Source organism: Pleurodeles waltl, chromosome 1_2 (genome assembly GCF_031143425.1).
Source record: "Pleurodeles waltl isolate 20211129_DDA chromosome 1_2, aPleWal1.hap1.20221129, whole genome shotgun sequence".
Lineage (NCBI taxonomy): Eukaryota > Metazoa > Chordata > Amphibia > Caudata > Salamandridae > Pleurodeles > Pleurodeles waltl.
Window position 1 is genome coordinate 842,615,067 of NC_090437.1, and position 22,935 is coordinate 842,638,001.

Here is a 22,935-nt window from a genome sequence, read left to right on the forward strand (position 1 = left end):
TTAGTGAGATCAGTGCGGTTTGGTGGGTTTCATTTTCCTTTTTAACATTGTCTTGTTTAGATCTCATTACAGTAAGTAAATTACATGTTGGTTGGAGTGTGCAAGGTGTAATATTGACAGAAGACACTTACAAATCATGTAAAAATCTGGATAAGTCTCATCTGTTTAACAAGGTGATGCTAAATCAGGTCAAATGGTTCACACTTTAGCAAGAGCTCCAAGCAGTAAGAATATGATTACTAAGGACACTCTGTTTCACTATACTCAACTTTTATCTGTATTCTGGGACCAGGCAAAGTATGCAATAAACAGAAATGGTCTGCATCATAACAAGAGTATTGCATTGACTGCATATATAGTGTATAATGTGTTATATTACTTTTAGTACCTTCCCTAGTATGGATATGGTAAACATGCACATCCTTTCCCCTACGATTGCTATACATATGCACATATAAAAATAAATATCTGATAGAGACGTCTAGTTGCAGATTTCTTACCTTATAATTTCCCCCAGACGTCAGTCTGGAGCTGGAGATTTTTCTCAAGCACTACCCCTGCGTGCCGTTAGTTGGCGTGAATCAGCCCAATATGATGCTGCGTTTCCTATATAGACACCACCCTGGCACGCTGATGTCTGTTCTTTTTTCCCCGGCCAGGCAAGCTCTGATCCGAAGAAAGAGCTACCCCTCAGTCATTTTTTGACTGGTCTTTTTCGAATTTTTGTCAAAGCTTTTTGAGTAAATCTACTCCTGGTCCATTGAGGGATGTTTTTGTGGAAGACTGGGTTCAAGCTCTGCAAGTCCTGTCATCAGACAATGTCCGTGATGGATATGTACCTCTTGTACCTTTGGTGTCTGAAGCGTGACCACGACCCAAAGTTGTGCTCCGAGTGCCAGGCCATGAATCAGAAGGCTTTGAGGGAGCGGTCCCTAAAGCTACTGGTGGCCCGGTGCTCAACTCACTTTAGTCCTGGTCTCTGTTGAAGGAAAGGTCTGCGGAGTCCCCCTCTTCGTCGTCACACTCCAAGTCCTCGAGACGATCGTGTAAGTTAGGGCAAAAGAAGAAGTCAAAGAAAGCGAAAAGTTGAAGAAAGCAAAAAGTTATTCGACTTTACCTCGTCGATCGGCTGACCAGATGAGGGATCTAGGCCTCCCTCTGCAGAGCCTGCGTCCAGGCCAACTCTGCACTTCCCCAATTTTCTGGGAGCTCGAGCGACCTTTGCCCAACTGAAGGAGTCCTATGAGGCCATGCACCTCATTTTTGGGCAGTCTGACAACTCTGGCGCAACTACAGGCCCTGCAAAGTCAGAAGGGGCTCCTTCGGGATCCACATTTGCAGCTTCGGCCTTGGCTCCGTGGGGAACCCTCAGATCCACGCTTGTATCGGGACCAGCATCGGTCATACCACCTCGACCTTCCCTGACACCGGCCCGACGTTGCCGCTCCTGGCACCGCCCGTGCCCCCAGGCAGCACTGTCCCCATCCTCATTGCTGTCTCTGACAGAGAGCTGGATGGACATTGTACGACGCGGACTCCAGCTCCAAAAGGAGCTGTGCCTCCTATGTCTGATCCTGAGCCCCTTTCCTATGGGCTAGGTTATGGGGAGGAGTAGAAGGGGTTGCTGGATCCTTCGGAATACCAGTTCCAAGATCCTATGAACTGGCTCATGAACTTGTGTGAAGCCAGTGACCTGCAAACCTCCCAAGAGCCTGGCATGATTTCTCCCTCTACTGTGGCTGCAGAGGAGAGAGCTTACTATTCTATGGTGGTGCAAAGAGCAGCTGAGGTTCTCGACCTTGAGCTACCTTTAATGGCAGCAGGACTAACCTCCTGACAGAGGTGCTTCAACCTAGAACTTCATCCTCTGAACCCCTGCTCCCTTTCAATTAAGCCGTTACAAATGTCCTACTGGGCACCTGGTCCAAACCCAGTACAAGGGCTTCTGTGAACAGGACAGTTGCAGCTGCCATTGCCATGCTCCAGGCGACCCAAGTTTCCTTATGCAACACCCCACACCTGAAAGCTTGGTCATCAAAGCCTCTGCTCCCCATGGTACGCTCCCTTCCACACCCCTGAATAGGGAATCCAAGAGGATGGATTAATTGGAAAGAAGATATTTCTTCCATCAGCCTGGCATTGTGGTCCGTGAGCCCCACATGCCTTTTGGGCTGTTACTCTCACATGCTGTGGGATACGGTTGCCCAAGTGCTGCCACAGGTCCCGGGTGGGGCCAGGGCTGTACTTTCCCAAGCAGTTGCTGACGGGAGAGATGCAGCAAAGCACATGGTTTGATATGGACTAGACATGACCGACTTACTCGGCAGAGCGGTTGCATCGATAGTGGCCCTGAGGTGCCACGCATGGTTGTGGACGTGTGGCTTTTTGGGGGATGTCCAAGCCAATCATATGGACATGCCCTTTGATAACACTCGTCTCTTCAGAGAGAAAGCAGACTCAACACATAAGCACTTCAATTATTCTCATGCTAAGACCAGGTCTTTGGGCCTGGTTTCTGCTCCTCAACCCCATCAGTCTGCTTTTTGCCCCTTTCATGGCTACAGAAGAGGTGCCCAGCCATGTCCGTTCCCATCCAGTCACTGTGCCACGCATGCTTCCCAGCCTCTGCGTGGCCGGGGCATGGGTCCACTGTCCTCATGGATCAGGGAGCCAGTGGTCTGACCAGTCCACCTCCACCCTCTGCAGCTGCCTGCAAACCTTCCTAGTTTGACTCTTCCCCACCAGGGACCAGTTGGAGGCAGGATCTGCCATCACCTGCTCTGCTGGCAATCCATCACGTCAGACAGTGGGTTTTGCAGATAGTCCGAAGGGGCTACTCCCACCCCTTCGAAACTACCCCTCCACCCATGCCACCATACTACAATCAAATGACGGAGGATCACTGGCCACTTCTCCTAAAAGAAGTTATGGCTCTCCTGGCCAAGGAAGCCATAGAGAGGGTTCCTGTGCAAGAAGTAGGTTGTGTTTGGTCTTCCCGCTGCTTCCTGGTACTCAAAAAGGACAAGGGCCTCTGCCGTATAGTACACCTTCAGTCCCGCAATCTCTTCCTCAAGAAGGAGAAGTTCAGAATGCTCACTCTGGATCAGGTTTTATCTGCCCTGGACCCAGGACACTGGATGGTAGCGTTGGACTTGCAGGACGTTTATTTCCATATTCCCATCCTGCCTGCCACACAGATATTACTTACGATTCATGCTGGCCACGAGCACTTTTAGTTCACTGTGCTCCCTTTTGGCCTTAGCAGTGCCCTTCTGGTGTTCACCAAGGTGATGCTGGTGGTCGCAGCTCACATCTGCAGATCAGGGGTTTCAGTCTTCCCCTGTCTCGATGACTGGCTGTTGAAGGCCGGCTCGCCCCAAGTTGTCGTCACCCACCTCCAGACTACAATGGACCTCCTGCATTCGCTGTGGTTAACTATAAATGTGCCAAAGTCGCACCTGACTCCCTAGCAGATGCTCCCTTTCATCAGAGCTGTTCTGGACAAAGTGCAGTTTCGGTCTTATCGTCCCGAGGTGCGAGTCCAGGATATTTAGACTATTATACCGATGTTTCAGCCTCTATCTTGGATTTCGATGACAGTGACTCTGAGGCTGCTGGTCCTCATGGCCTCCCACATCTTCCTGGTGACCCATGCCAGATGGCATATGCAGGCTCTGCAGTGGGACCTGAAGTTCCAGTGAGCACAACATCAGGGCACTCTCTCCAGCATGGTTCAGATCTTGAAGGGAACTGTTCAAGATCTGCAATGTTGGTTAATGGACTGCAATTGGGTCAGAGGCAGATCCCTCTCCCTTCCTCAACCAGATCTGACAGTAGTGACACATGTGTCACTTCTGGGATGGGACAGCCATCTGGGAGAGGCAGAGATCACAGGCATCTGGTCTCTGGCGGAGTCCGGACTCCATATCAATCCATTGTAGCTCCATGCGATTAGACTAGCATTGAAAGCATTTCTACCCTCTGTCAAGGGGAAGGTAGTGCGGGTGTTAACAGAAAACCTCATAGCCATGTGGTACTGCAACAAGCAGGGTGGGGTGGGGTTGTGGACCCTTTGTCTAGAGGCTCAGCACCTCTGCACATGGCTGGAACATCAAGGCATTTTGCTGGTGGTTCAACATCTGGCAGGCTCTCTGAACGCCAGAGCAGACAAACTCAGCCGACTTTGCTTAGTCAATCACGAATGGCATCTCCATCTGGAGATGGCGCAAGATCTCTTTCAGCAGTGGGGATAGCCTTGGTTAGATTTGTTCGCCTCTGCAGAGAACACACAATGTCAGCAGTATTACGGGCTGGAGTTTCCAAGGCAGCAATCGCTCAGTGACACTATTCATCTGAAGTGGAACTCAGGCCTCCTGTACACCTTTCCACCCACACCACTTCTGCCCAGAGTTCTCAAGAAGATCAAGAACGACCGGGCCTAAGTAATCCTTGTGGCTCCAGACTGAGCATGAAGAGTCTGGTATCCTGAGCTACTGAGCATAGCCATCAATCCTCTGACCAGACTGCGCCTGAGGGAGAATCTTCTGTCGCAGCAGCCGGGGAGGGTTCTCCACCCGAACCTGTCCATTCTCCGCCTTCTTGCGTGGAAATTGAGAAGCAGCAGTTGACAGCTTTCAACTTTCTGCCTGAAGTCTGTAACATTTTCTTGCCAGCCTGGCGTCCTTCCACCAAAACAGTATATGCCTGTCATTGGAAACAATTTGTGGCTTAGTGCACAAACAAGTCTGTTGACCCCTTTTCTGCTTCTCCTTCTGAAGACTTATTGTTTATCCTTTCTGTGTCCCAGTAGGGTTCTGCTATGGACACTCTCAAAGGTTATCTGTCAGCCATTTCTGCTTTTTTGCGGTTGCCTGATCAACCTTCCTTTTTTAAGTAAATAGGTTTCTTAAAGGCCTTATTCATATGTTTCCTCAATCTCCATTCATTATGCCCCAATGGGGTTTGAATTTATTGTTGACTCTGATATTCCTGTATTTCTGTAAACCTCAATAAACAGATTCTAATCGAATGTAATTTTGACATTCCTGATGTGTGCTCCGTTCGAACCTCTCCACAATTGTCCTCTCTGGCTTTTCACTTTGAAAACAGCCTTCCTTGTGGCCATTACATCCGCCCTCAGGGTGAGTGAGCTACAGGCATTGTCATCTAAGCCGTCCTACCTTTTCATCTATCCTGACAAAGTGGTGCTTCGCACAAGGGCCTCCTTTCTGCCAAAAGAGGTTATACCCTTCCATGTAGGCCAGTCCATCACCTAAGGAAGAGGAGGGAATCCACCACCTGGACCCAAAAAGAGCATTAGCGTTCTACCCTGATCGTACCAAAGAGTTCTGGATGGATGATCCACTCTTTGTTGGCTATGTGGGTGCAACGAAAGGTCGGGCAGTGCAGAAGAGAACCATATCCAGATGGGTCGTACTCTGCATTAAAATGTTCTATGCACTGGCTAAGAAGCACTCCCCTCAGGGTTTGCGTTCTCATTCTATTTCGATTCAATTTGCGACCCCCTTGCGAGTGGCGGCATTCACAAGGATGGTGGCATGCTGAGGACAGCAGACCACCATGTCTGTGACTGCTTTTTAATAAAGCAGTTTTTTTTTGTAATGCAGCCTGTTTTCCTCATGCCCATATGACCACTTCCTGCTCTGAAAAAATGTTTGCAGTTCCATTCACAAAGGGAAAGGGGAAGGGGTCCCATGGGGACCCCTTCCCTTTTGCGAATGGGTTACCACCCATTTCAAATGGGTGCAAACTGCGATTGGTTTGCGACCGCGTTCGCGGTCACAAAGCAATCTGGCATTGCACTGTGACTCGCAATTAGGAAGGGGACTCCCTTTCCTAATTGCGAGTCGCAAACCCATTTTGCGATTCGGTAACCAGGTTACCGAATCGCAAAACTAATTTTGTGCATTGCAAAGTGCAGTTTCCTACATCTGGCCCTTAATGCTTTATTAAATATGTCAAAACAGAAAATCATAAGTTATGGATGTGTATATCTTTTTATAGATTTACATCTTTGGTACTTTGTGTTAATAATTATATTTATATTTTTCTATTAGAAGAGCTGATCAGTTAATTCAGGAAGAAAATGATGATGTTATCCCATACTGCATAGCTACTGGTGACGTAAAGAAGCTTGTGGCATTTTTTACTTCCAGAGGTCAACTTAAGGAGGCTCTTCTTGTTGTACAGGTACTGTCAGATTTTTAGAGTCAGTTTCTGATGTATTTGATTTTGCCTAACATAACTGATTTATTAAGCAACCAATGAATTTGGGTTTTAATCTCTGTTTCTACCAGCATGTTAAATGATATGGAGTATTATTTATTAGCAATTCTTCTTAAAACGTTTGATTGATGGAAACATGTTTGCCATATGAGATGTGCAGTTAAACATAACTTATAAATAAATAGGCTCTGTTGTGGCACAGACAAAATGGGCAGAATCTATATCATAGCACCTGTGGCATCTTACATGGGCCTTCTTCCTTATGTGAATGACTATGTTATACCGCTGGCACAGGTGTCTCATAATAGCTTGAATGCTTGAATATTATTCTCAACACATTATGGTTCCTGGGGAACAGGTTCATACAAAAATATGTGGAAGACTATATATCTATCACAAAGAACACTTATGTGGGTAAGGAACTGAGAGCCTGCATTTGCTATGGACTCTGATAGCTGTGTGGAAGAGCAAGAAAACAAGGTCTGAGAATGACCTAGTGATCTGAAGGGAAATATAAGAAACAGTAAAAAATAGTCAAGCAGAATCCCGAGAGTGACCTAATCTGTGACAAATTTAGGCTGCAAGGCATATAAATAATAAACAGTCAAAGATGAGTACAAAAGTGAATTGTACAACAAATACATTGATGTGCCAACATTCTGTGTTAATGGCGATCCGAGGTCATTATTCCTATTTTGTTTTGTTTCTGTTTTCAGTATGTGAATATAATGAATTGTTACTTTCTTTTTGACATCAGGTTTAAGAATACTCCAAATATGGTAACCATTAAGTAGAGGGGTGCTGATTCACTCATAACTCACTCATAAATGTTTATATGTCAGTCACCTCAGCTTCCTCTAGGAATGGAGATTTGGGGATTAAGAGGAGGCTATGTCCAATCATCTAAGACGTTTACTAATTTGGCAAGCTACGTAACAGAGTTACTTACTATGCTTGCTTATTATCTTCATAACACAAAAACAATTTCAAAAAATTGACTTGTTTTCTGTTCTGTTTCAGAGACATCATCATCAATTATTCTAAATTCTGGACATACGATTAGGATCAGACCAAAAATTCTTGTCTGAAAGATCACTTACAGATTTCCCAGTGACTGAGAAGCCTACTGCTATATGCGTGCTTTCCAAAGGAGTCCTGGTCCCCTTTCTAATCTCTGTAGTACAGCAAAAATAATTTGGCCATGAGAACCGATGTAACTTTGTATAGAAACATGAGATAACCCTTTTCCTCAAAGTGTAGAGATGGGTGAAGCAAAGATTGAAGGGGGCCTTCATAGTCACTGCCCGTTACTGTACTCACTTATTGTTAGTGGTTTTGGTGTTCATTTCTCTTGCACCTTCTCAGATCTTCTCACATCTACTTTACATTTTCCACCATTAGTGCATTTTAAGAACGAATTACAAATAGGATTAATGTTCCTAATTCCCAGAACTTAAATATATTTGTGTACAGTTCTTTCCAAAACTATGTATCTGGTGTTTAAGTGCCACACTCTGATTGTGTCCCTTCTTCAGCAGCACCCAAAATATTTAATTAAATAAGGAAGTTATAGTGTGTTAAATTCTGCTTGGCCTTCACTGGGATCTAGTTTTATAAAAGATCTCAATGTCTTATAAACCAACATTTTTTAACTCCTTCTATCCATGAGTTAGAGGTTTCCATGATTTTCTCCCATGTAGAGGAAAAGTCTCTTTGGCTAAATCCCATAAGATTACATTAAGATTGATTCTTTTCTGAGCCACACGTTTTAACATCCAAAGCCCCTAGACTGCAAACATGTTCCTGACAAACATGCTTCAACCCTTAGGTCTGCTAAGTTCTTCAGCATTCTGCACTTTAAATGCAACCTCATCACTACCCCTTTCAGTCCTCCTAACTCTCCTCTGTGTGTCAAGACTGAGGAAGCAGGGCTGCAAGATCATGTTCCAGTGATCTGCCAAGTGATGCAAGCTGTTGTTTGTGCCAACTCATGTTGGCTTCAATTGATGTCTATTTTATGTGTACACTCATGATACAGTTACAGTTTAACCTTATGCAGCTGAACTAATCTTCTTACTTCAAGTGTAGCTGCAGTTCCACGGTGGATGTCTGTGAGTTTTCTAAAATGTAATCCATCCAAGGTCGAAATTTTCCTGAATTACCCCCACCACCACTGACCATGACCTACTAAGTCAGTCTGTAACCTGTTCATCATTGTGGGTGATAAGCTTCCTTTAGGACCTTACGTTGCTATAGTAAGCAGCTCCTATTTCTATCATTTGAAAATTCTTTGTGTATTTTAACTTTTCTTCCTTCTAAATTGCATATATATAGATGCTTTAATTCAGTACAGACTAGAGTATACTTGGGATCTTTTGAGAAACCCCCTTCCCATCTGCAGGGTATCCAAAAAGGGTGCCAAATTGGTCACAGGCTGCAAAAAGTGGTGCATGTCTCTCTTACTTTATACCATCATCAGTGATTCATTGCTTGGAAAACATATCCTTTTTAAATCTCTGACTTTTGTGCCTGCCTTTCCTCTGCTCCTTTTATGGCCTCCATATTTAGCTGGTATATCCTATACTGCTCTCTAAGATCCACAAATCAAATTCTTCTACAGATTCTATCTTCATGACAAAGTCGTTTCAGTCACTGCTATCAAGCTTTGGGCTATGCTGTGGTTACTCCCAAAAGTTGTCAGACATCAGCTATGTGGTAACTTTGGGGTGTACAAATTCACCAAAACCTCTGATGAATTAGATCTTGGCCTTGCCAGACTCTGGAAATAATGTATACATATTATTAAATATAACAGTGAGTTTGTGGTATTTGCTTGTTCTTGTCACCTACAGTAGGTTGGAAGGACAGCATAAACATTTTGCACTGCACTCAATGAACCGCGTAGCAACATATGCATAGGCAAATTGGTGGCCCATTATAAAACTCTGGGCTGACAGTCTTTAAAAAGCCAGATCCTTCCATGCAAAGAACATAGATGGGTTTTCAGACTGTCGATGCATATTACTGTCCTGAATTACAACTTTGACTGGGGACAAATGTAATCAGTATTAAGCCTGAGATGAGTCACATACTGTTCATTAACACCCTAGGAGCTCAGAGTACCTAAACCCTTGCATCAACCATTTACATTGCCCTCGACATGATCATTATTAGTCCAGTATAGATTAAATGTAACACTAACAGGTGATAGGATACACAATTGTTTTTTAAATATCTCCCCTTTTACTAAAGCTCTTTAGGTCCATAAACCTAATCATTTCTCTATGGACACAATGACAGAACATCTAGATCGTGCATCTACTCTAATAGGAGGAGACATAGGTGGTCATTATGACATTGACGGTGATTGTTAAAGTGGCGGTAATACCGCCAACAGCCAGGCGGTAATTCCTGCTAAATTATGACTATGGCGGTGATACCTCCCATAGATAGCCAATGTACCACACCAAGGGTGTTAACACCACTGACCACGGCGGTAGCCACCTACAACTAGGCTGAAGTCAAGGTACCACCCACTATATTATGACATAGCAAACCACCAGGATTTCCGGGGTGGCACCAGCGCCATCAAAAGCCTGGCGGAAACACTTCACAGAAAACCAAAGACTCACCATCAGAGACACAGAGGATTCCGCTGCAACCATGGAACCATAACTCCAAGTCTTCCCGATGCTCTACCACGCCATGGTTGTCCTGGAGCACCAACGCCAATGAAGACAATGACGGTGAGTACAGCCACCTAGCACACAAGGGAGGGAGGGAGGAAAATTAGGGTGACACACACACGCACAACACACACCATCCACGCACACACCATACACAGAACCAGCTGCAGAGGAAAACGACTGTCACAGAACCCACAAGCAAATAATGCAAGGACTACAGTTCTCAAGTACGAACCCTGTCATTTGCTGCCAACAGCCACCATAAAGAAAAAGGAAATGAAAATGCAGGCATCATTGTCCAGATTGGGCCAATGGCCAGTTCAAAGTTCCAAAGGGCCACCTGGGCAAGACACAGTCCAAGGCCCAACTTGACTTCTGCCAACTTTCAGACTCCACTGTTCAGGGGCATCATGTTGGAAATGGGCAGGCACCTCAGGGGGAAGGCGGGGTGGAGGATACCTCAGCTTGAGTGGGTAACATGCCCACTGGTTCTGGAGGGGGCTCCTTGCTCAATTATCACTGGAGGGGAGTGAAAGGTCACAGTCTCTGGAGTGGGTATCATGCTCACTGGTTCTGGAGGGGGCTCCTTGCCCAAAAGTCTCTTGAGGGGAGTGAAAGACCACAGTCTCTGGTGTGGGTATCATGCCCACTGGTTCTGCAGGGGGCTTCTTGCCCAACAGTCTTGTGTCAGGAGTAAAACGCCACCGTTTCTGGTGTGGGTATCATGCCCACTGGTTCTGGAGGAGGCTCCTTGCCAAAAAGTCTCTTGAGGGGAGTGAAAGGCCACAGTCTCTAGAGTGGGTATCAATCCCACTGGTTCTGGAGGGGGCTCCTTGCCCAACAGTCTCTGGAGGGTGGGCTACATGCCCTCAGCTGGTGGAGGGTGTTCTATGGGTTCCACTGCTTGTTGTGGGAGCTCCTTGCCCTCAGCTGATGGAGGGGGTTCTTTGTGTTCCACTGCTGGTTGTGGGGGCTGCATGGATACCACTGCTGGTGGAGGGGGCTCCTTGGTCTCAGCTGGTGGGGGGGGGGGGTGCTTTGTGTTCCACTGCTGGTTGTGGGGGCTCCATGGACTCCACTGCTGGTTGTTGGGACTCCTTGCCCTCAGATAATGGAGGGGGTTCTTTGTGTTCCACTGCTGGTTGTGGGGGCTCCACTGGTTCCACTGCTGGTGGAGGGGGCTCTATGGCTGTCTTTGGTGGTGGAGGGTATCCTTGGCCTTCTTTGGTGGTGGAGGGGTATCCTTGACCTTCTTTGGTGCTGGAGGGGTGTCCTTGGCCTTCTTTGTTGGTGGATGGGGATCCTTGGCTTTCTTTGGTGGTGGGTGATCCTTGTGTTCCCTCTTGTGACAGGCCCCCCTTGGCCTTTGACATGTGACTCCTGTCCTTGCCTCCAGGTCTAGGAGGTGCCTCCGCTGACCCCGTCCTCTGTCCCTTCGGTTTCACCACCCTAGTCCTCCCTTTCTGAGGCAGAGGTGTGGACTTACTAGGAGTGGCTGCAGTCACACTCAGGTGCCCTTTTGTGCCAGCAGCTGATTTTTTGGTGGGAGCAGTGGCAGACTGTATGGCTGAGGTTCTGGAGTGGGTCGTTGGAACCCTGCTCTTACGAGCAGGACGGGGGTGGAGGGGGAGGGAAGAGGTCAAGTTGGGCAAGGAAAAACTTTTTAGGGACGTTGGGGCAGCATGTGGGAGGAGGGATGGGAGTGAAGGTAGAGGAAGTGGTTGTAGTAGGTGTACGCCTTCTGGGCTTGGGTGCAGGTGCATGGACAGTATGCATGTGTGAGGTGGATGGCTGTTGGGTGTCTGAGTGGAGCGTTTGTCTCTCTTAGGAGGGGGTAGACAGGGCGGGAGAGGACAAATAGGACATGTGAATGTATGTTGTGGAGATGTCTGCAAGTGAGGTGGGCGTTCTGCATGATGCGGTGATGGTGGCTGTTGATGCAGTGCATGCAGGTGTGAGTGCGGATGTGACTGTAAGGGAGGAGGAGGAGGTGGGGAGACAGTGGAGGAGGTGGATGTTGTATGTGCAACTGTCTGTTGTTTGTGTGAGTGCTTGTGTCTTGAAGTTTGCTGCCTGTGTTTGTCTGTGCCACACTTGTGTGATGTTTTGTGTGCATGCTTGTCTGTATGTGTGCATGGGATGGGTTGGGGTTGAGGAGACTGGGAAGTGGTAATTGGAGGGCTGACGGTAGGACCAGGGACACTGGCTGCCATCAGAGAGGAGGCCAGAGCCTGTAACAATCTCTGTAGGGCCGCCAACCCACCGTGGATGCCCTCCAGGTAGACATCGCATTGCTGCATCTGGGATGCCAGCCCCCGGATGGCATTCACTATGGCTGACTGCACTACAGAGATGGATCTCAGGAGGTCAATAGCCTCCTCACTAAGGGCAGCAGGGCTCACTGGGGCAGAGCCTGAGGTGCCTGGGGCAAAGGAGATGCCCACGTGCCTGGGTGAGAAGGCACGGGCAACCCAGTGGGGGACTACTGGGAGGGCAGTGCTGCTACGGGGGTGACAGCTGTACCTGTTGGTGGGGTGGTACTGGAGGTGTCTGCGACCACCAGGGAGTTCCCATCAGAGGAGGAATCAGAGTCAATGTTGTCACCTCCTGTCCCCAACATGGTGCTCCCCTCATCCTCCATCCCACTGGTCCCGTCGGCGTCGGTGGACTCTGCCTCCTGGGTCCTGTGGCTGCAGCTCCCTCAGTCGCCTGTGTCCCTGCTCCTCCACCAGATGATGCTAAAGCACACGTGGACAGGATGACAGAAGAAAATAGGGGGAGAGGGAGAAAGGGAGCACTGGGTCAATTACAGCACCAACACCACAGAAGGCATACATATTACAATCACACACAGGGATCAAGATTGAGCACTATGCACCGCACTGGCATTCCATTGGCTAGGTACCACAGCCAACCAGATGAGAGCCAACCACCACCATCTGCACCCCTCCTGGGACCCACTTAGCCCTGTCTGACATGGAATGCCACCTAGCTTGCCAATAAGATTTTGTCATTCACCCATTTCCCCTGAGCTGGACCGCGCAGCAATGTACGAGCTGGCATGAACGGGCACCCACTTACAGAAACCCACCACCAGCATCCTATGCCAGGCAACAAAGATGGGTGTTACACACACTGTACTCACCCCCTTGTGGCTGCTGTGCTGCCCTAAAGTGCCCTTTCAGCTCTGGGTAGGCCACCGCCAGTATGCAGGCCATCAGGGGGGTCAGGTTCCGATGAGCACCCCCCGCCCCCGTCGTTGGGAGGCCAGCCAAAGCTGGGCCTCCGCGGTCTTCCGGGCCCAGTGTCTCAGGACATCCCACTGTTTCCTGCAGTGGGTGCTCCACCTGCTATAGACCCTAAGGGTCCACACGTCCTTGGCGATGCCACAATCCCTTCTTCTGATGGGCACTGATCTGCAGAAGAAACACAGACAGGAGAACACCATTAATCATACACTCCAGCATGTCACACATATGGCCCACAAATACCATTTCCCCTCAGTGGCACACGCATCACCCGGAGCCCTGCATGTACACTACCACCAGCCATACCCCCCACCCAAATGACACACTGCCAGCACACACACATCTCCATTCAACCTTGTTGCATGCATCGTCCCCAGGGTGTACTCACCTGTTTGTCTGGTGGCCCATACAGTTGCCCATCCACCAAGTGCTCCAACTCCTCTGAAGTGAAGGCAGGGGCCCTTTCCCCTGTCACACGGGCCATGGCAGGTTCCAGACTCCGGTCACAGCAGCATACGCAATGGAGGTGTTGTCCTATGGAAAGTCAGGAATCAAGTGAGGTTATAGTCAGAAAATGGCAGTCACGTCGAAAATGGCGGTCAAATCTGCGGCGTGTACACCGTCACCGCCGCAGGTGATCCTCATTGGACACCGTACTCCATAGAGTCCCATGTAAGCCAATTAGGAATAGCACTGCGGTGCAAGACCACCTTCCACCATGACGTTCAACGCTGGTGGGGTTACATCACTTCCACTTGTCCCTACTTACAGGACAGGCGGTCGCCATTTTATGGTGCAGGTCGACCTTCTTAAATTGAAAACTGCGTCATTACTGTCAATTGTACATACATTGCTATTTACATAGTCCAGTAAGATACATGGTCAATGTACACTGAAGTGGTGGTTCCATTGTTCAGTTTGTCTCTCTCTTCTCACTCTTGTGTCCCTTAGGTACCTACCATTGTGGAGGAATAGGAGAAGGAGGCAAGCCCCCATGTACAGACCCCTTGTGGACTTGGCTACACTGGACGACAGGCACATAATACTAACCTATAGACTGTACAGGGCCAAAATCACGGAGCTGGGTGCTCAATTGGAGACTGATCTGATATCTGATATCCATCATCCCACTGGGATCACCCCTCTTGTGCAGGTCCTATCAGTGCTGCATTTCCTGACAACTGGCTCTTTCCAAGTGACAGTGGGCTTGGCTGCAGGAATGTCACAGCCAATGTTCTCAATCGCGCTGGCAAGGGTTTTGGCTGCCCTGCTCAAACACATGTGCAGCTACATTGCTTTCCCCCAAGTGGATGATTTGGCCAATGTGAAGGCTGTTTCTCTGCAATGGGACGTATTCCAAATGTTATTGGGGCCATTGATGTAACACATATAGCATTTATCCCCCCCCCGGCACAATGAACAGGTGTTCAGGAATCGGAAGAGTTCCCACTCACTCAATGTGCAAATGGTGTGCCTGGCTGACTAGTACATCTCCTGCGTCACTGCCAAGTATCCTGGGTCAGTGCATGACTCCTTCGTTTGGATGAATAGCAGCATCCCACATGTGATAGCACAACTACAGAGGCACAGGGTGTGGCTAATAGGTGAGCCTGAGTCCCCACTCAATGCATGTCAGTGTATGGCTTCAGGAGTCATCCCCCGTACCATTTTGCAAGGCTAATGTTTGTCCCTCACTTCTTGCAGGTGACTCTGGCTATCCAAACCTATTGTGGTTCTTGATCCCTGTAAATAATGCCAGGACGGTGGCTGAGAATAGGTATAATGATGTTCATGGGCGAACCAGGAGAAAAATTGAGATAACCTTTAGCCTCCTGAAGGCCAGATTCAGATGCCTCCATCTGACGGGTGAATCCCTCTGCTACTCCCCTGAGAAGGTCTTCCAGATAGTTGTTGTATGCTGCAGGGTGCACAACCTGGCCATCAGATGACATGTGCCCTATCTGCAGGAGGAGGAGGATGGAAATGCTCCTGTGGCAGCAGTGGACTCTGTGGACAGTGAGGATGAGGAAGCAGAGGATGAGGTTGTGCACAACAGGACATCAGTCATACAGCAGTACTTCCAATGACACACAGGTAAGATAGTGGAACTGGCCATTCCTCTGAATTTTTATTTTTTCTGTGTGGCTGTTGCATGATGGCAGTCACTTCCTTAGCATCCCAACTGACTGACATCTGTGCCTTCCCATTTTGCAGATGTTGGTGTGGTTACACAAATCAAGATGGGACAGGGAGATTATCAAGGTCCAGTGTACATTCTCCTTAACTATATATAACAATCAATAAAGTTACACAGTTCCTGAGAAGGAAAGAGAAAGTCAGGGCTCAAACACTCAGGAGACTTCTAAATTTAAGAAGCAAGAGCCCTCACACATCCACTGGATGTCACGCTTCATCATAGGGCTAGCTCCTTGTCAGACTGGCGCTACAATGTCTGACGGGCCCCTCAAGGGGGCTCTTTGCCGGAGATCTTAAAAAATATATGCTTTGATGGAGCCCAGTAGGGAAAGAGTAAGTCTGCTGAAAGGAGGAGCAGGATATGAAAACAGAGGATAAAATTGACTCAAGAACCTCAAAAACAATTTTTTAATTAGAACACCGGGGGTTCTTGGAACCTTCCCGGCGGGGGACGTTTCATTAAAATTTAGTGACGTCAAGCAAGTGGCTTGAGCATTCCCAACAGACCTGGGCTCCTAGTCAGGAGGGTTTTTCATCCACTTGGAGATTTAATCCCTGAACATTCCTTTGTATACCCTGTTACCCATGGTCCAAGCTTGGAAAACACCTCTTCACTATCTCCATTCTTATCACTCCCTTGCCATTTTCCAGAAGCTTATAAAAGCTTTACTCTTCACCCAATAGCATTCCTTGTGTTTGTGTCACAAAGAGATTGCTGATTTTAGTGCAGGATCTTTAGTGACAGTGTGCTGTACAGGTTATTAATGTCATAACAGCCCAGTCCCCCCCCTAGAGTTCAGCTCCTCAAGAGTTTGCTGCGATCTAAAATCTGTCTCTTCTAACCTGTTCTGCAATCCCTTGCACAAGTATTGACAGCAGCTCTGTGTTTTCTGTAATAGCTGCCAGAGATTCTGGGTGCTTCTCTCTCAGAACTCTTCAGTGCTACAGCAGTGTTGATGAGTGACATTCCTGCCGGACATGGATGACAAACATGCTTACACTCATGGCTCACTCCATCAGGGACAGAAGATGAACCTAAGAGGTGTACTTGTCCACTCACATACATTTTCGTTGGTTACATTTACATTTGTTGTTCTGGAGCCCTGTAGAAAAAGTTGAGAGAGGTGTGAACCCCTCTCAGTAAGTTAACCCGTGCTTAGCCTTTGGGTAGCTTGGCATAAAAGCAGTCAGGCGTAACTTAGAGTCAATGTGGCAGCTCTCAAACAGTAATAAAGTGAAAACACAACACAAGAAAAATCGCACACTAATTTAGAATAATAGAGAAACTTAAATGTGACCAAAATGACAAAAATCAGAGGAACCCGGAGATATGCCATTTTAAAGACTGAAGTAAAAATTGTGCCAAGAAGCAGAATGCGCTAACTGTGGGTATCTGGTCGTGTGGGACTGGGACACAGTCACAAGTTCAGACCAACCGCGATTGAGCGTAGGCCAGGCCCAGGACTAATTTTGACCCACTAAGAGTTGTACCTTATGTCCAGGGTGTGAGGCGTGCCAGGTGTGAGGCGTGCATGGCATTGCTTGGTGAGACTTTGCATCGCTCAGCATCAGATCGATGAGGCTTGCAGGTGTGTGGTGAGGCTTCGTGGTGCTTTGGGTCTTTTGGCAATTCTGATGAAGCTTTCAGATGTGCGGTGAGGCTCTGGTGCTTTGCTCAGCATCAGTTCCAATGAAGAGCTCAGCTGTGTGGCGAGCCTTTGTGGTGCTTTGTAGCTTTCTGTGTCAGTTACAATGAGGCTCTCAGCTCTGCAGCCTTGCTTTCCCGGGCTTTGCATCGCTTTTCATTAGATTTGATGGAACCTTCAGTTAAGCCAGGAGGTGTTATCTCTAATGCAAGCCAAGGGTTCAGGACCTGCAGAGGCACCTCTTGGGGAGCAGGAACCCACTCTAGCAGAAGCCAGAAGGGGTCAAGCAGGTCAGGTTGCAGGTCCAGTGCAGCAAGTCAGCCGGGCAGTTGCAGGGAGGTCTCTGGACAAGTTGTGTCCCTGTAGCCCAGAAAAGGGGGTCAGCCAACTGACCCTTGGAGTCACTCAGGTAACCTAGAATCAAGGAGAGGGTCCTTTATCCTTCAAGCGGCAAGGCAGGAACAGCAGGAAAACCTTATAAAGAAAAAGGCAGGCCTTAAACAATAGGGCAGTCCTCTGAGAAACATGGTAGGCCTCAAGAAGCATGGCAGTCCTCTCGGGAGCAAGGCAGGTCTCCAGCAGCAGAGCAGTCCTGTGGAGTACAAGGCCCTCCTTCTGAATTCTTCCACAGCCCAGGAGTGTACTGAAAACTTGGTCCGAGGATCCAATATTTATTCCTGGTGCCAGCCTTGAAGTGGAAGAAACCTCTAGACTTCCTCCCACATCTGATTCTGGAATTTTCATTCCTTCCCTGCCCAGGCTTTAAGCAGTCTAGGGTGATAAATGACTGCTGGCAAGCTCTTTGTGAGTGTGCTCAGACAGCCACTTTAAAATGTAAGTGGAGCAGGGAACAGCTCCATCTCTCCCATCCTGGCAGGATGGCCCATCCTTCCAACACTTACGGGGTCATTCCGACCCTCGCGGTCAAAGACCGCCAGGGCCGCGAATGGAGGAAGCACCGCCAACAGGCTGGCAGTGCTTCCCTGCCCATTCTGACTGCGGCGGTAAAGCCGCGGTCAGAAAACCGGGTCCGGCGGTTTCCCGCCGGATTTCCCCCAGCTGGGCAAATCCGCCAGGGCAGCGCTGCAAGCAGCGCTGCCCAGGGGATTCTGACCCCCTTCCCGCCAGCCTGTTTCTGGCGGTTTACACCGTCAGGAAGAGGCTGGCGGGAACGGGTGTCCTGGGGCCCCTGGGGGCCCCTGCACTGCCCATGCCACTGGCATGGGCAGTGCAGGGGCCTCCTAACAGGGCCCCAGCCTGCTTTTCACTGTCTGCCTAGCAGACAGTGAAAAGCGCGATGGGTGCAACTGCACCCGCCGCACACCTGCAACTCCGCCGGCTCCATTCGGGGCCGGCTTCAATGTTGCAGGCCCCCTTCCTGCTGGGCCGGCGGGCGCTAACATTGTTAGCGCCCGCTGGCCCAGCGGGAAGGTCGGAATGCCGCCAGCGGTCTTTTGACCGCAGAGCGGTCAAATGGCGGTTCCCGCCAGGCGGGCGGCGACCGCCGCCCGCCGGGGTCAGAATGACCCCCTTAGTTCCCCTTTGTCCCACTGCCTGGGAGGAATTCACATAGGTCAACTGCCAACTATTCACAGTTATGTGATCCAGGATACAGGCTGCAGGCCCCAAATGGTTAGGACAAGAAAATGCCAACTTTCTAGAAAGTTGTTTTCAGAATTGTGACTTAAAATCCAACTTTACATTTAAAGAGGATTTTAAATTACAAATATTTTGAGACCAAACATGACATTTCTACCAGTTCCCCATCAGTAGTTAGCAGTTATTAAATATAATAAGGTAACCCAATGTTATCATATGTGAGATGTAGGCCTCACAGTGGTGAAAACAAATTAGGAGTTTTTTACTATCAGAACATCTGAAACTTAAATGTACATGTCCAACTTTTTAAATAGAGTGCACCCTGCCCTCTGGGTTGTTTAGGGCCTGCCTTAGGAGTCACATACGTCTTAAGAGGGGCGGTTTAGCCTGTCAAATGGCTTAATTTGCCAAGTTGAATTGGCAGTTTTTCATAAATATTTTTATTTGCTTTTCACAAATAAGCAGCACATATAGCCGCAATCTGCAATAATCAACACAGTAGTGACATGAGTAAGCCCATTACATATGCATATTTTACACAATCCATCTTAAGTGGCAACCCATGGACAAAAAGGTGCAAAGATTAGGAACCAAGTATATTATCAGTCAGACCAGCCTCAGCATGAGTCAGTAAATAGGAACAAAGAGGGGCCGAAAAATCCTTTGGCCGGGAAGTAGGAGGCAGCAATGAGGCGTATAGTTCACTCATGGTATCACAGAAGATGAGATCACTTAACCATTTATCAATGTGTGTTTTCTACTGCTAGCCCACAGTACTTCAATGCACTGTTTAGCAAGCAGGAACTCCATAGCCTCAAATGTTTTGTGATGTGAGCAAGAGGATTGACATATCCGAGGAGGGCCAAGACTGGGTCAGTATCAACAGCATGTTCTAGCATAGCATATGTGTGCAAAGGTATCCATCCAATACTCTGGTACAGTGGTGTGATTCCATGTGAGGTGTGCTAAATCAGCATGGTTTAGTCTGTAAGCAACAAAACTGCCAAATCTTATCAGAGATTGAGGAGTTTAGGGCGCAACTCAAGGCTTGCACGATATAGGCGGGATACAAGCCTAGTGCTTTCTGCTGATGATATCACAGTGGCAAAAGGGAAGAACTTAGGTGGCTCCTCTGAAAAGGTGGGCAATTTTTCCCTCAATGTCCTGTGTAAATGAAGGCGTACAAATTAATTCATCGAGGATGTCATTCCCTCAGCCTCAAAGATGGAGCACATGTCTAGTTTACCATTTGTGAAAAGATCACCAAAAGTGCAAATTTGATGTGTAGAGAGTACAAATTGTGCCGGTGTTTCCTATGTCATTGGTAGTCATGGGTTATCTTTGTGGGGAATATCGGGCAAGTAAAGGACGTCACAGCCTAGGTATCTCTGAAGCCGAGACCATGCCCAGCACGTTATAATTGCAATGCGACCCGCTATAGAGAGTGGAAGGTGTATCCACCTGTCAACTTGGGAGGGGAGGGTGTCAATGGCTGGGCTATACTTACAGCAAATTACATCATCTTTTTGTGAATGAAAATGGCCACATTTTTAGGAGAATCCTTACTCCATTTTACGGGGTCCTGGAGGAGACAGGGGACAGTAGCGTCAAAAAGTTGGGAAGAGTTCTGACTTATGCCAATTAATCAAAAGGCTGGTTAGGGTGCCGTACTGTATAATCTCCCACATGAGCGGGGCAAGATGCAGGGCAGGGTCCCTCACAAAAAGCAATATATCAACTGCATAGACAGTAGCCAGAATGGGGCCCTTTTGGAAACAAAGGGCCATATTTATACTTTTTGACGCAAAACTGCGCTAACACAGTTTTGCGTCAAAAAAATTAGCACCGGCTATCGCCATTCTGAAGCACCATGCGGGCGGCGTATTTAATCAATGACGTTAGCCGGCGTTAGCCGCCGGCGCTGCCTGGTGTGCGTGAAAAAAAACGACGTACACCAGGCAGCGCCGACGTAGGGGGATATGGAGCTTGGGCGTCAAAAAATGGGGCAAGTCAGGCTGAGGCAAATTTTTCGCCTCAACCCGATTTGCACCATTTTTTTCGACTCCCAACCCCCATAGAAATGACTCCTGTCTTAGCAAAGACAGGAGTCATGCCCCCTTGCCCAATGGACATGCCCAGGGGACTTCTGTCCCCTGGGCATGGCCATTGGGCATAGTGGCATGTAGGGGGTCACAAATCAGGCCCCCCTATGCCACAATTTTTTTTTTTTTAAAGTACTTACCGGAACTTACCTTAATGTCCCTGGGATGGGTCCCTCCAGCCTTGGGTGTCCTCCTTGGGTGGGCAAGGGTGACAGGGGGTGTCCCTGGGGGTATGGGAGGGCACCTCTGGGCTCCTTCAGAGCCCACAGGTCCCTTAACGCCTGCCTTGTCCAGGCGCTAAAAAACGGTGCAAAAGCGGCCGTACGTCATTTTTTTTGACCCGCCGACTCCCGGGCGTGAATTTTGCCCGGGAGTGTAAATACGGCGCACATGCCTCAGAGTCAATTTTTTAGACGGGAACGCCTTCCTTGCATCTCATTAACGCAAAGTAGGTGTCCACGCTAAAAAATGACGCAAACTCCATGGACTTTGGCGCTAGCCGCGTCTAACGCCAAAGTATAAATATGGAGTTAGTTTTGCGTTGGAATTGCGTCAAAAAAAACGACGCAATTCCGGCGCAAACAGAGTATAAATATGCCCCAAAGTTCCCTGTGTAGATGGTGTTCCTGAAAGTGCCAAATTAAGGGATCTAAGGCAATAATAAATAGTAGGGGGCATCCCTGTCGAGTGCCTTGTGATATGGCAAACGCGTCTGTGAGATGGCCATTGACCAGTGACAGGGTTAGCATAAAGTAGTAGAATCAGGTCCCAGAAGTCCTGAGGGAGGCCAAGCTTGTCAAGTGTCGCCCACAGGAACGCCCAGTCGATAGAATCAAATGCCTTTTCAGCATCCAGGAGGGCAATAACTGCCTCGAGGGTAGGATAAGGTTGGTGTATTATTGCAAATATTGTGCACAAATTAATGGTGGTGAAATGATGCAGCACAAAGCCAGTCTGGAGGGTGGGAGATTATATACTCCATCAGGAGCACCAATCATGTTGCAATGACTTTCGCCAGAATTTTATTTTCACAATTGAGGTGTGATAAAGGCCTGTACGAGGTACAGAGGTGTGGGGGTTTGCCACGTTTAAGAAGGAGGGTCACCACCGCCTCCTGCATGGAGGGGGAATCATACCTTCCTCGAGGGCCTCTGGATATACCTCGGAGAGGTGGGGGGACTAGGGCCATTTTCAAGGCCTTGTAGAACTGGCCTGTAGGTCCAGCAAGACCATGGGCCTTGGCGCCACCTAGGGCGTCAGTGGTTTGAGAACTTTCTTCTTGTGTGGTCACAAGGAATTGCTGTTGGTCAGTTGTAAGCCAGACCATGGCAATCTCAGATAGGTAAGACATGATCTCCCCAGTGCTGTCTGTATGTTGCGCGGTGTATAATGTGTAATAACAGTCAAGGAGAGTATGGGCCATATTTTCATCACCATTGAGCATGTTGCCATCATCGGTTTGGAGATTTGTTATGTAAGTGGACTGATACTTAGGTAATAGGATTTGGGCCAGGGTACAAGCCAGGCCGATCCCCCTTGCCATATCGCAGAGTGCAGGCATATTTGCTAAGATATTTCACCTCACGAACCGTCAAGTCACAAAATTCTTGTAAACGGATTGAACGCTTATGCAGCAATGGTGTTTGGGCTTCCACAGAGGTGGCAGAGTCTATAGTTAGCAGTTCCCACCCCACCCAAGCCAGGTCACCTCGGATGCATTTTAAAACACCTGAATGTTTTGGAGATACAATCTCCCTTTATATAGGCTTTGAAAGTATCCCACAACACAGCCTGTTTAGCAACAGAGCAGAGTTCAATGAAGACTCCTCGTTAATAGCCACAAAAAGGTCTGATCGAAATGTGGCATCCTGAAGCACTAGCTCTGGAAATCACCACTGTCTAGGGGTGGTATGAGAGTGTGGCAACAAGATAGTTACGTTGACAGGGGTGTGGTCAGAGAGTGTATGAGGTAGGTGTTTCACATCTTGTAACCAGAGCAGGATGTTTTGAGAGATGAACCAGTAGTCCAGGTAGGACCAGGGGTAATGGGGGGGGCAAAAGAGAAAGTATAACCTCTAATGGAGGGATAGCGGGCGCATCTCTAGGACTTGCTTACCTTTCTGGGAATTATTTAAACCGCTGATGTCCCATGTAAGTCATTGGATTTCTACGGCATTAGGGGCATAGGCAGCAGCATGGTGGATGACAATGG

At 48.2% G+C, this 22,935-nt stretch overlaps 1 protein-coding gene across 2 annotated transcripts in view; it reads left to right on the forward strand.

Moving 5' to 3' along the window:
* WDR17 (WD repeat domain 17) overlaps positions 1 to 22,935 on the forward strand; it is an 811,699-nt gene that overhangs the window by 415,000 nt on the left and 373,764 nt on the right. For both annotated transcript variants that reach the window (XM_069244628.1, XM_069244620.1), the window contains exon 19: positions 6,078 to 6,210. In XM_069244628.1, coding sequence (XP_069100729.1) covers positions 6,078 to 6,210 — 133 coding nt within the window. The remainder of the gene's footprint in view (positions 1 to 6,077; positions 6,211 to 22,935) is intronic.